Source organism: Salvelinus namaycush, chromosome 16 (assembly GCF_016432855.1).
Source record: "Salvelinus namaycush isolate Seneca chromosome 16, SaNama_1.0, whole genome shotgun sequence".
NCBI lineage: Eukaryota > Metazoa > Chordata > Actinopteri > Salmoniformes > Salmonidae > Salvelinus > Salvelinus namaycush.
Window position 1 is genome coordinate 25315692 of NC_052322.1, and position 13561 is coordinate 25329252.

General features: G+C 42.5%; 1 protein-coding gene across 1 annotated transcript in view; it reads left to right on the forward strand.

The window, feature by feature from the left end:
* Positions 1-13561, forward strand: part of LOC120060711 (solute carrier family 35 member E2A-like) — a 37694-nt gene that overhangs the window by 13014 nt on the left and 11119 nt on the right. The window contains exons 2-7 of the mRNA XM_039010114.1: positions 526-970; positions 1147-1282; positions 1687-1814; positions 6169-6289; positions 8821-8874; positions 10904-10976. Of these exons, the coding sequence (XP_038866042.1) occupies positions 691-970; positions 1147-1282; positions 1687-1814; positions 6169-6289; positions 8821-8874; positions 10904-10976 (792 nt within the window). The 5' untranslated portion in view covers positions 526-690. The remainder of the gene's footprint in view (positions 1-525; positions 971-1146; positions 1283-1686; positions 1815-6168; positions 6290-8820; positions 8875-10903; positions 10977-13561) is intronic.

Below are 13561 nucleotides of genomic sequence, written 5' to 3' on the forward strand. Positions count from 1 at the left end.
TAGTCCTTGTCTCAGACAGTGTAGTAGTGTGGGCTCAATAGCATCTCATTAGTGTGCAAGATCTTGAGAGTGCACTGTACATGTGATTGAAGAGTGCACTGCACATGCAGAGGGTTGCAATTCCACTGAATTTGGGATAGTTTAACCACAATATGCTACAAGACCTAGAATTGCCTTATGTGTATCCCACAAAAAAAGGTTCACTGTTATAAGCTAACGTTTTGATGAATTTAAGTAAGAATTCCCAGGCTTAACTTCCCATGGAAAATTTCCCGGAAAGTTTCCGACCCTTTGCAACCCTACTCACCACTCATGGCTTTTAATAGCCATGTCTTGTGGATCTGACTCTTGGTTTGCGCTGTTAGAAGCTTGTGCCCGGCAGTATTGCCTTTAATGTCTAGTGTATCATTTCGAAAACCAATAAAGACTGCATATGGGTGAAGTAACTTTGATCCCTTTTCGGATGATTTATAAAATGGCATAATGCTAGAAGACTGTCAACTATATTCATTCCTTGTGTTTTAGCTGTGATGCAGAGACCACCAGTTCTACAGTCATGCTGAACACACTGTTGGATAGACACACAGACTGACGATGGACTGACCGGTCCTCTCCACCAGTCCCCTCCCCCTCCTCTCTGTATTTGTGCCTGCTGGAACCTGGTCAGTGGATCCTCGTGCGCTGTGCGTCATGGCGTCCAACGGTTGGGCTGGAAGACATTCCCTGTGGCGGTTCCTTTCGCTGTTTCGAAGCAGGCAGGAGCGTGTGGTGCTGGCACGCAGCGAGAGCATGCCGGGGGAACACGTGCTGAAGATCACCATCACAGAGACCACGATAATCGAGGCAGATTCAGGGGTATGGAACTCCAAGTCGCTGGTCTACCTGGGCCTGTGGTACTTCTTCAGCTTCTGCACACTTTTCCTCAACAAGTACATCCTATCTCTGCTAGAGGGGGAGCCAAGCATGCTGGGTAAGGAACAGGCATACACACACACACACACACACACACAATTTCAAATTGTCAATACTCCAATCAATAGATGATAGTTGGTTGATTCTAATCAGTGTACTAAGGGCCTCAAGGGTAGACGACTCAATTCCTACATGTTGTACCATGGTTTATTGTTTTTGTTTTGTTTTTTGTAGGCGCTGTTCAAATGGTCTCCACCACCATCATAGGCTTTCTGAAGATGTATGTGCCTTGCTGCCTATACCAGCACAAGTCCAGGACTGAGTACCCCCCCAACTTCCTCATGATCATGCTGTTTGTGGGGCTCATGAGGTGGGTCTGCACTCTAATGACTCTACTTTTAGCTGCATTGTTGAAGTTATTTGGTTGGTTTGTTTCCTTTTGTTAAGTTGGACTAATACATAACTAGCTTTTATTTCCGTAATGGCTTATGTTAATTGATCAATGTTTATCTTGTGATCATTTGAGTGTTGTTTCCATAGTAGAAGTATCAGTGCTACCAAAATGGTTGTTGAACTTAAATGGCCACTAAATGGGTATATTTTAGGGAAGTGAGATGCTGCACCTCAATATCAGCTCCTCTATCATTACAGGTAAACAGTTTGACAATCTGGAAAATTGAAACGGACTTTGTGTAGCAGAGGTTCAGGTTCAGAGTGGATGTAGTGTGGGATTGTCTTCTGGTCTGAATGCCACTGACCTGTTCCGTTCTGTAGGTTCACCAGTGTGGTGCTGGGTCTGGTGAGCCTGAAGAATGTGGCCGTTTCCTTTGCAGAGACGGTGAAGAGCTCTGCGCCCATCTTCACTGTCATCATGTCAAGGCTGATCTTGGGGGAATACACAGGTAAAGCACATACACACAGTGAAGTGCCTGGCTGAGTTCCAATCCTGAAAACCCTTCACTATCCCCTTATATGCACCCTTCATTATGTTCTTAGGATTCTGTCAGGGTTTCATTCTGTAAACATTCCCGTCTCTAGTATCAAATTGTATTTGTCACATGTTTCGTAAACAATTGGTGTAGACTAACAGTGAAATGCTTACTTACGGGCCCTTCCCAACAATGCAGAGAGAAAAATTGAAAAAGACAATAACACAAGGAATAAATACACAATGAGTAACGATAACTTGGCTATATACACGAGGTACCAGTACAGAGTTGATGTTCAGGGGTACGAGGTAATGGAGGTAGATGCAGTGCATTTGACTTTTTCCACATTTTGTTACATTACAGCCTTATTGAAAATGGATCAAATAAAAAAAAGCCTCATCAATTTACACACAATACCCCATAATGACACAGCGAAAACAGGTTTTTAGAAATGTTAGCAAATGTATTAAAAATAATAAACAGAACCTTATTTGCACAAGTCTTCAGACCCTTTGCTACGAGACTTGAAATTGAGCTCAGGTGCATCCTGTTTCCATTGATCATCCTTGACTTGTTTCTACATCTTGATTGGAGTCCACTTGTGGTAAATTCAATTGATTGGACATGATTTGGAAAGGCACACACCTGTCTATATAAGGTCCCACAGTTGACATTGCATGTCAGAGGAAAAACCAAGCCATGAGGTCGAAGGAATTGTCCGTAGAGATCCGGGACATGATTGTGTTGAGGCACAGATCTGGGGAAGGGTACTAAAAAAATGCAGCATTGAAGGTGCCCAAGAACACAGTGGCCTCCATCATTCTTAAATGGAAGAAGTTTGGAACCACCAAGACTCTTCCTAGAGCTGGCCGCCCAGCCAAACTGAGCAATTGTGGGAGAAGGGCCTAGGTCAGGGAGGTGACCAAGAACCGGATGGTCACTCTGACAGTGCTCCAGAGTTCCTCTGTGGAGATAGGAAAATCTTCTAGAAGGACAACCATCTCTGCAGCACTCCACCAATCAGGCCTTTATGGTAGAGTGGCCAGACAGAAACCACTCCTCAGTAAAAGGCACACGACAGCCCACTTGGAGTTTGCCAAAAGGCACCTAAAGACTCTCAGACCATGAGAAACAAGATTCTCTGGTATGATGAAACCAAGATTGAACTCTTTGGCCTGAATGCCAAGCATTACATCTGTAGGAAACCTGGCACCATCCCTATGGTGAAACATGGTGGTGGCAGCATCATGCTGTGGGGATGTTTTTCAGCGGCAAGACTGAGAGACTAGTCAGGATCGAGGGAAAGATGAACGGGGCAACGCACAGAGGTATCCTTGATGAAAACCTGCTCCAGAGCGCTCAGGAGGCAAAGGTTCACCTTCTAACAGGACAATGACCCTAAGAACACAGCCAAGACAACGCAGGAGTGGCTTTGGGTCAAGTCTCTGAATGTCCTTGAGTGGCCCAGCCAGAGCCTGGACTTGAACCCGATCTAACAATTCTGGAGAGACCTGAAAATAGCTGTGCAGCAACGCTCCCCATCCAACCTGACAGCGCTTGAGAAGATCTGCAAAGAATGGAAGAAACTCCCCAAATACAGGTGTGTCAAGCTTGTAGCGTCATACCACATTTACATTTACATTACATTTAAGTCATTTAGCAGACGCTCTTATCCAGAGCGACTTACAAATTGGTGCATTCACCTTATGATATCCAGTGGAACAACCACTTTACAATAGTGCATCTAAATCTTGCATCTACCCAAGAAGACTCAAGGCTGTAATCGCTGCCAAAGGTCCTTCAACAAAGTACTGAGTAAAGGGTCTGAATACTTATGTAAATGTACTTTTTCTGGCTATATATATATATATATATATATACACACACACAAAAACACACACACACACACACACACTACCGTTCAAAAGTTTGGAGTCACTTAGAAATGTCCTTGTTTTTGAAAGAAAAGCAAAAAATGTTGTTCATTTAAAATAACATCAAATTGATCAGAAATACAGTGTAGACATTGTTAATGTTGTAAATGACTATTGTAGCTGAAAACGTATGATTATAATGGAATATCTACATAGGCGTTGTTAGGTTCTTATTTTTAGAGTAAATAACTTGACGGACACTAGAAAAGCTTAACCAGGTGTAATTCTTCCCAAAGGGTCGTTACAGCTGCATTCAGACATCACGTTTCCACCACTCCAATTTAGACACTCCTCCTTCTCTCCAATCCTTATGTTTTATGGTCTGACAGGAAGACGAAGTAATAGAGTAATAAACCGTTCTGTCTCCCTTATGGTGACCTGACCTCAACCCCCTTGATGTCTAATCCAAAACTCTCCACCCGTATCACCTATAGCACTCCCGTGAGCACACCTATAGCACTCCTGTGAGCACACCTATAGCACTCCTTCTTCCCGTCCACCCAGCACATTCCAAAGCCATCTGTCTCCTACAGATAACCATTAACTTCTGATGTAACAACCATGTTCTATCACCCCGCAGATACTATAGTATTACTTCTGATCTATCATGTCTCTAGTATAGTAATGTTCAAAGTTTACCCAGAATCCAACAGCGTACAGAGGCGCATTATCAGCAACCATCACTCCTGTGTTCCAATGGCACGTTGTGTTAGCTAATCCAAGTTTATCATTTTAAAAGGCTAATTGATCATTAGAAAACCCTTTTGCAATAATGTTAGGACAGCTGAAAACTGCTGTTCTGATTAAAGAAACAATAAAACTGGCCTTTAGACTATTTGAGTATCTGGAGCGTCAGCATTTGTGGGTTCAATTACAGGCTCAAAATGGCCAGAAACAAAGAACTTTCTTCTGAACCTCGTCAGTCTATTCTTGTTCTGAGAAATTAAAGCTATTCCATGCGAGAAATTGCCAAGCGAGCCATTTAGCTCGTCTGGTCGGCTGCTGGGTTTCCCTTTGTATTCCTTGATAGTTTGCTAGCCCTGCCACATCCGACGAGCGTAAGACTAGCATCACTACTCTGGACGGTTCTGACCTAGAATACGTGGACAACTACAAATACCTAGGTGTCTGGCTAGGCTGTAAACTCTCCTTCCAGACTCATATCAAACATCTCCAATCAAATCTAGAATCGCCTTTCTATTTCGCAACAAAGCCTCCTTCACTCACGCCGCCAAACTTACCCTAGTAAAACTGACTATCCTACCAATCCTCAACTTTGGCGACGTCATCTACAAAATAGCTTCCAATACTCTACTCAGCAAACTGGATGCAGTCTATCACAGTGCCATCCGTTTTGTTACCAAACCCCTTATACCCCCCACCACTGCGACCTGTATGCTCTAGTCGGCTGGCCCTCGCTACAGGTCATCTACAAGTCTATGCTAGGTAAAGCTCCGCCTTATCTCAGCTCACTGGTTACGATAACAAAACCCACCCGTAGCACGCGCTCCAGCAGGTATATCTCACTGGTCATCTCCAAAGCCAACAGCTCCTTTGGCCACCTTTCCTTCCAGTTTTCTGCTGCCAGTGACTGGAACGAATTGCAAAAATCGCTGAAGCTGGAGACTTACATTTCCCTCACTAACTTTAAGCATCAGCTATCTGAGCAGCTAACCGATCGCTGCAGCTGTACATAGTCCATCTGTAAATAGCCCACCCAATCTACCTACCTCATCCCCATATTGTTTTTATTTACTTTACTGCTCTTTTGCACACCAATATCACTACTTACACACCATCATCTGCTCATCATCATCTGCTCATCTATCACTCCAGTGTTAATCTGCTAAATTGTAATTACTTTGCTACTATGGCCTATTTATTGCCATACCACCTCATGCCATTTGCACACACTGTATATAGACTTTCTTTTTTTCTATTGTGTTATTGACTGTATGCTTGTTTATTCCATGTAACTCTGTGTTGTTGTTTCTGTCGCACTGCTTTGCTTTATCTTGGCCAGGTTTCAGTTGTAAATGAGAACTTGTTCTCAACTAGCTTACCTGGTTAAATAAATAAAAAACGTTGTAGCATTCGATCTTAGTCCGTTACTGATGCTTTGCCTGTTTGATGGCTCGTCGGAGGTCGTAGCGGGATTTCTTAAAAGCGTCCAGTTTAGTGTCCCACTCCTTGAAAGCGGCAGCTCTAGCCTTTAGTTCAGTGTGAATGCTGCCTGTAATCCATGGCTTCTGATTGGGATATGTATGTTCGGTTAATGTGGGGACGACATCATCGATGCACTTATTAATGAAGTATGACTATGTCCTTAAGTGCTGTGTGTGTGTGTGTGTGTGTGTGTGTGTGTGTGTGTACACGTACGTAAACTACTGTAGGTATGTGGGTGAACCTGTCCCTCTTTCCTGTCATGGCTGGTCTGGCCCTCTGCACGGCAACAGAGATCAGTTTCAACATGCTGGGCTTCTCCGCAGCCCTCTCCACCAACATCATGGACTGGTAGACACAGTAACACACACACAGTAACACACACACAGTAACACACACACAGACACACACACACAGTAACACACACACACAGTAACACAGTAGTACCCGTGTGCAGCCCTCCACCAACATCATGGACTGGTAGACACAGTAACATACACACAGTAACATACACACAGTAACATACACACAGACACATACACACAGTAACATACACACACAGTAACACAGTAGTACCCGTGTGCAGCCCTCCACCAACATCATGGACTGGTAGACACACACACACACAGTAACACAGTAACACAGTAGTACCCGTGTGCAGCCCTCCACCAACATCATGGACTGGTAGACACACACACACAGTAACACAGTAACACAGTAGTACCCGTGTGCAGCCCTCCACCAACATCATGGACTGGTAGACACACACACACACACACACAGTAACACAGTAGTACCCGTGTGCAGCCCTCCACCAACATCATGGACTGGTAGACACACACACACACACAGTAACACAGTAGTACTCGTGTGCAGCCCTCCACCAACATCATGGACTGGTAGACACACACACACACACACACACAGTAACACAGTAGTACCCGTGTGCAGCCCTCCACCAACATCATGGACTGGTAGACACACACACACACACAGTAACACAGTAGTACCCGTGTGCAGCCCTCCACCAACATCATGGACTGGTAGACACACACACACACACAGTAACACAGTAGTACCCGTGTGCAGCCCTCCACCAACATCATGGACTGGTAGACACACACACACACACAGTAACACAGTAACACAGTAGTACCCGTGTGCAGCCCTCCACCAACATCATGGACTGGTAGACACACACACACACACACAGTAACACAGTAGTACCCGTGTGCAGCCCTCCACCAACATCATGGACTGGTAGACACACACACACACACACACAGTAACACAGTAGTACCCGTGTGCAGCCCTCCACCAACATCATGGACTGGTAGACACACACACACACACACAGTAACACAGTAGTACCCGTGTGCAGCCCTCCACCAACATCATGGACTGGTAGACACACACACACACAGTAACACAGTAGTACCCGTGTGCAGCCCTCCACCAACATCATGGACTGGTAGACACACACACACACACAGTAACACAGTAACACAGTAGTACCCGTGTGCAGCCCTCCACCAACATCATGGACTGGTAGACACACACACACACACACAGTAACACAGTAGTACCCGTGTGCAGCCCTCCACCAACATCATGGACTGGTAGACACACACACAGTAACACAGTAACACAGTAGTACCCGTGTGCAGCCCTCCACCAACATCATGGACTGGTAGACACACACACACACACACAGTAACACAGTAGTACCCGTGTGCAGCCCTCCACCAACATCATGGACTGGTAGACACACACACACACACACAGTAACACAGTAGTACCCGTGTGCAGCCCTCCACCAATATTATGGACTGGTAGACACACACACACACACACACACAGTAACACAGTAGTACCCGTGTGCAGCCCTCCACCAACATCATGGACTGGTAGACACACACACACACACAGTAACACAGTAGTACCCGTGTGCAGCCCTCCACCAATATTATGGACTGGTAGACACACACACACACACAGTAACACAGTAGTACCCGTGTGCAGCCCTCCACCAACATCATGGACTGGTAGACACACACACACACACAGTAACACAGTAACACAGTAGTACCCGTGTGCAGCCCTCTCCACCAACATCATGGACTGGTAGACACACACAGTAACACAGTAGTACCCGTGTGCAGCCCTCCACCAATATTATGGACTGGTAGACACACACACACACACACACACAGTAACACAGTAGTACCTGTGTGCAGCCCTCTCCACCAACATCATGGACTGGTAGACACACACACACACACAGTAACACAGTAGTACCCGTGTGCAGCCCTCCACCAACATCATGGACTGGTAGACACACACACACACAGTAACACAGTAGTACCCGTGTGCAGCCCTCCACCAACATCATGGACTGGTAGACACACACACACACAGTAACACAGTAGTACCCGTGTGCAGCCCTCCACCAACATCATGGACTGGTAGACACACACACACACACACAGTAACACAGTAGTACCCGTGTGCAGCCCTCTCCACCAACATCATGGACTGGTAGACACACACACACACACACACACAGTAACACAGTAGTACCCGTGTGCAGCCCTCCACCAACATCATGGACTGGTAGACACACACACACACAGTAACACAGTAACACAGTAGTACCCGTGTGCAGCCCTCCACCAACATCATGGACTGGTAGACACACACACACACACAGTAACACAGTAGTACCCGTGTGCAGCCCTCCACCAATATTATGGACTGGTAGACACATACACAGTAACACAATAGTACCAGCGTTGATAACTTTTCTCACATTTCACAGTTTTGTCTTTTCAAGGTAATGTAACACCACATGTTTTCATTGTTCTCTTCGTATTCCCTTTCAGTTTACAGAATGTTTTTTCAAAGAAGCTACTAAGTGGAGACACCTACAAATTCAGGTAAGTTGTTTTTAGTTCTTCCATATTTTAGTAAATGAATGTAGGCCTATTATGCCCAGTTTTATATCCTGTACTAGATTATAATACCTGTTTAATTGTATCATAGGAATACAAAAGCACAATATATCAGTGTATTAACCTGTCTAGGACCCCCCCCCACTGAAAAGCCAGGGCGCGAAATTCAAAAAATATATATTTTTTAAAATATTTAACTTTCACACATTAACAAGTCCAATACAGCTAATGAAAGATACAGATCGTGTGAATCCAGCCAACATGTCCGATTTTTAAAATGTTTTACAGGGAAGACACAATATGTAAATCTATTAGGTAAACACCTTAGCAAAAGAGACCATTTTTTCTTTGTCCACCAACACCACTAGCTATCACCAATTCGGCTAAACTAAGATATTGATAGCCACTAACCAAGAAAAAACCTCCTCAGATGACAGTCTGATAACATATTTATGGTATAGGATAGGTTTTGTTAGAAAAATGTGAATATTTCAGGTAGATATCATAGTTTACAATTGCACCCACCGTCACAAATCGACTAGAATAAATAGATAGAACAACGTGTCTTACCTAATTACTAATCATAAAACATTTCGTAAAAATACACAGCATACACTAATCGAAAGAGACAGATCCTGTGAATACAGACAATATTTCAGATTTTCTAAGTGTCTTACAGCGAAAACACAATAAATCGTTATATTAGCATACCACATATGCAAACGTTACCCCAGCATTGATTCTAGCCAAAGAGCGCGATAACGTCAACATCGCCAAAAGATATTAATTTTTTCACTAACCTTCTCAGAATTCTTCAGATGACACTCCTGTAACATCATATTACAACATACATATACAGTTTGTTCGAAAATGTGGATATTTAGCCACCAAAATCGTGGTTATACAATGAGAAAAGTAGCCGAGCTGGTCAGAAAATGCCGTGCTCCATATTAGACAGTGATCTAGTCGTATACATAAATACTCATAAACGTGACTAAAAAATATAGGGTGGACAGCGATTGATAGACAATTTAATTCTTAATACAATCGCGGAATTACATTTTTTAAATTATCCTTACTTTTCAATACAGTTTGCGCCAAGCGAAGCTACGTCAAAAAAGATGGCGTCCTAAGCCACTAACATTTTTCGACAGAAACACGATTTATCATAATAAATTGTTCCTACTTTGAGCTGTTCTTCCATCAGTATCTTGGGCAAAGGATCCTTTCTTGGGTGTAATCGTCTTTTGGTGGAAAGCTGTCCTCTTGCCATGTGGAAATGCCAACTGCGTTCGGCATGAACTGGAAGCGTGCCCAGAGATTCACAGCGTCCCAGAAATAAATGTCCCAAAATCGCACTAAACGGATATAAATTGCTATAAAACGCTTTAAATTAACTACCTTATGATGTTTTTAACTCCTATAACGAGTAGAAACATGACCAGAGTAATATTACTCCCTACACTAATGCTTGGAACAAGTGCGGGTCGGTGGCCGCCACGCGCATGACGCAGCAAGAAAAGAGTTCCTACCTACAGGGTTTTTTTATTTATAGTGCCTGTGATTGCGCAATCGACCCCATTCAAATCGTCATCACGTAAAGGCATCCAGGGGAAGACGTAAGCAGTGTCCGTATACTCATAGGATAAACATTGGCCTTAAAACTGACTCCAGAACAGGGGCCAACATTTCTGAAATCTGACTCCATGTCAGGGAAATTGCTGTAGAATGACTTCTGTTCCACTTAGAGACAAAATTTCAACTCCTATAGAAACTATAGACTGTTTTCTATCCAATAATAATAATAATATGCATATTGTACGATCAAGAATTTTGTAGGAAGCCGTTTCAAAAATTACACGATTTCCATAAATAGTGACAACAGCACCCCCTATCCCCATCAGGTTAACAGATGTGTAAAGAATGTGAGGTGTTGAGGAATTTCATGTTGACTGTAGATTATAGTATGTGAAATCGGTACTGAATAAAATACTTGTTCCTGTGTCCTGTTTAGCCCTCCAGATCTGCAGTTCTACACCAGTGCAGCTGCAGTCATTATGCTCATACCTGCCTGGGTCTTCCTCATGGTCAGTCACATATACAGTACAGTGCCTTCAGAAAGTATTCACATCCCTTGACTTTTGGTTGTTACAGCCGGAATTTAAAATGGATTACATTGAGATGTTGTGTCACTGCCCTACACACAATTACCCCATAATGTCAAAGTGGAATTTTGTTTTTAGAATTGTTTACAAATTAAATGAAAAGCTGAAATGTCTAGAGTGAATAAGCATTCAACCCCTTTGTGATGGCAAGCCTAAATAAATTCAGGAGTAAAAATGTGCTTAACAAGTCACATAATAAGTTGCATGCATGCACTCTGTGTTGCAATAAGTGTTTAACATGATTTTTGAATGATTACCTCATCTCTGTACCCCACACATACAATTATCTGTAAACGCAGATTCAATCACAAAGACCAAGGAGGTTTTCCAATCCCTCGCAAAGAAAGGCACCTAATTTGTAGATGGGTACAAACATTTTAAAGCAGACATTGAATATCCCTTTGATCATGGTGAAGTTGTTAATTACACTTTTGATGGTGTATAAATACACCCTGTCACTACAAAGACACAAGCGTACTTCCTAACTCAGTTGCCAGAGAGGAAGGAAACCGCTCAGGGATTTCACGATGAGACCAATGGTGACTTTAAAACAGTTACAGAGTTTAATGGCTGTGATAGGAGAACAGTGAGGATAGATCAACAACATTGTAGTTACTCCACAATACTATCCTAAATGACAAAGTGAAAAGGAAGCTTGTACAGAATAAAAAATATTACAAAACATGCATCCTGTTTGCAAATAAAGCACTAAAGTAAAACTGAAAAAAAATGTGGGAAAGAAATTAACTTTGTGTAATCGCTGCCAAAGGTGACTCTAACATGTATTGACTCAGGGGTGTGAATACTTCAGTAAATTAGATATTTCATTTTCAATAAATCTGCTAAAATGTGTAAAAACATGTTTTCACTTTGTCATTATGGGTACTGTGTGTAGATGGGTGAGGAAAAATATATTTAATCCATTTTGATTTCAGGCTGTAACACAACAAAATGTGGAATAGGGGGTATGAATTCTTTCTGAAGTCACTGTACTATTGAGTATAGTACATTTGTAAATGGCCTAATACAGAAGCTTGTCTGTTCTACGAAATATATTCCCAAATGTATTCACAAATATTTTATTTTCTTTGTTACGCTGTGTGCTCTGAACTGATATGCATGATTGTTGCTGACACTCCAATGTTCAGAAGAATAATTAGTCTATAATACGCATCACCGCGTGGCGCTCAACTCAACAGTGGTGTGTAGCTGCTGGTAAAGCAATTCAAAGCCTTTACTTCATCACTCAGAATGCAACTTTCCAGTGCTACTATTTTTCCCATGTAGCCTGTTGTTATTAAAACTAAATCAGACAACTCCATAGTAGAATATTTGACCTATTTACCTGGTCAGCCTGTGTGTTCTATGTGAGAGAAATACTCCTCAAGGCGCATTGAATTTGTGAGAGCCATACGGAGGAAAACATGTATTTTGACAAGCGGTCAATGCACAACAATTCTTAATGCAATCGTGGAAAAACACTTTTGAAGACAGTTTTGGCCATTGTTAAGTCAAGAGGGGATCCCGGTTTTCCATTGCTACTACATTTATTTCTAAACTCCTTCAATTGCACAAGTGGCATTGTTTTTACAAATGCAGTTACAACCAGTGTTTCAAGCATTGTTAGGTGTAGCTTGTGGTAGAAATTCTATTGGAAGAGAGACTGCAGATTCTTACAAACAACAAATTTATTATAAGATTTGCAAAAAATGAAGCAATCAACCATTACTAAGAATAGTTCAGAGTTGAATGCTCAACGATCTGAGTTGTCTCTCTCCTCTTATAGAAATTACATTCTTTAATCTTTATGACAGTTAGCAGATGTGCAGAAACAGGCCCTGGGAACAGAGTTTTAAAAAGTAATTTAGCTCTTCTGTGTAGATCAAGATAGCTAATATGGCCACCATTCTCTGTTCCTTCTGCCGATCATAAACACAGGTCGTTACATACTGCGGTCGCGTCCAAGTGGCTCATAAATCTTAGATTTATGACTACAGTACCAGTCAAAAGTTTGGACACACCTACTCATTCCAGGGTTTTTCTTTATTTTGAATATGATGTCTGGCAAGTTTCTTCGTCTTTTTACACCAGTAACAAATTAACTATATACTGTACAACACAAAACCCTCAACACAGTTTTAGCGATTGCTTCATTGCGGCGTGATACAAAGTTGGACTATTTGTAAACATAAAACACAATATACTAACAATTTTAATATGTTACCTATTAGAATACACTGTCTTTGAATCTCGCAAGGATTATCCAACCCCAATATCAGCTCCAATTCTGTTGCCATGTAACATTATCCGGGTATTGTTACTGGTCCTATGGGTAGTAGTCTTATTGCTTTCGATTCTGTCCGTTTCCTCACTAAATATAATACTTTTCCTGTCGTAAATTTAGCCAATTTCAACTCTATTGCCTCTCACTTTTCCAATGACCAACGGCCCCACACCTAAAACAGGGTGACTTTCACTGTGACTGTATTAACCACACACACGGCTAT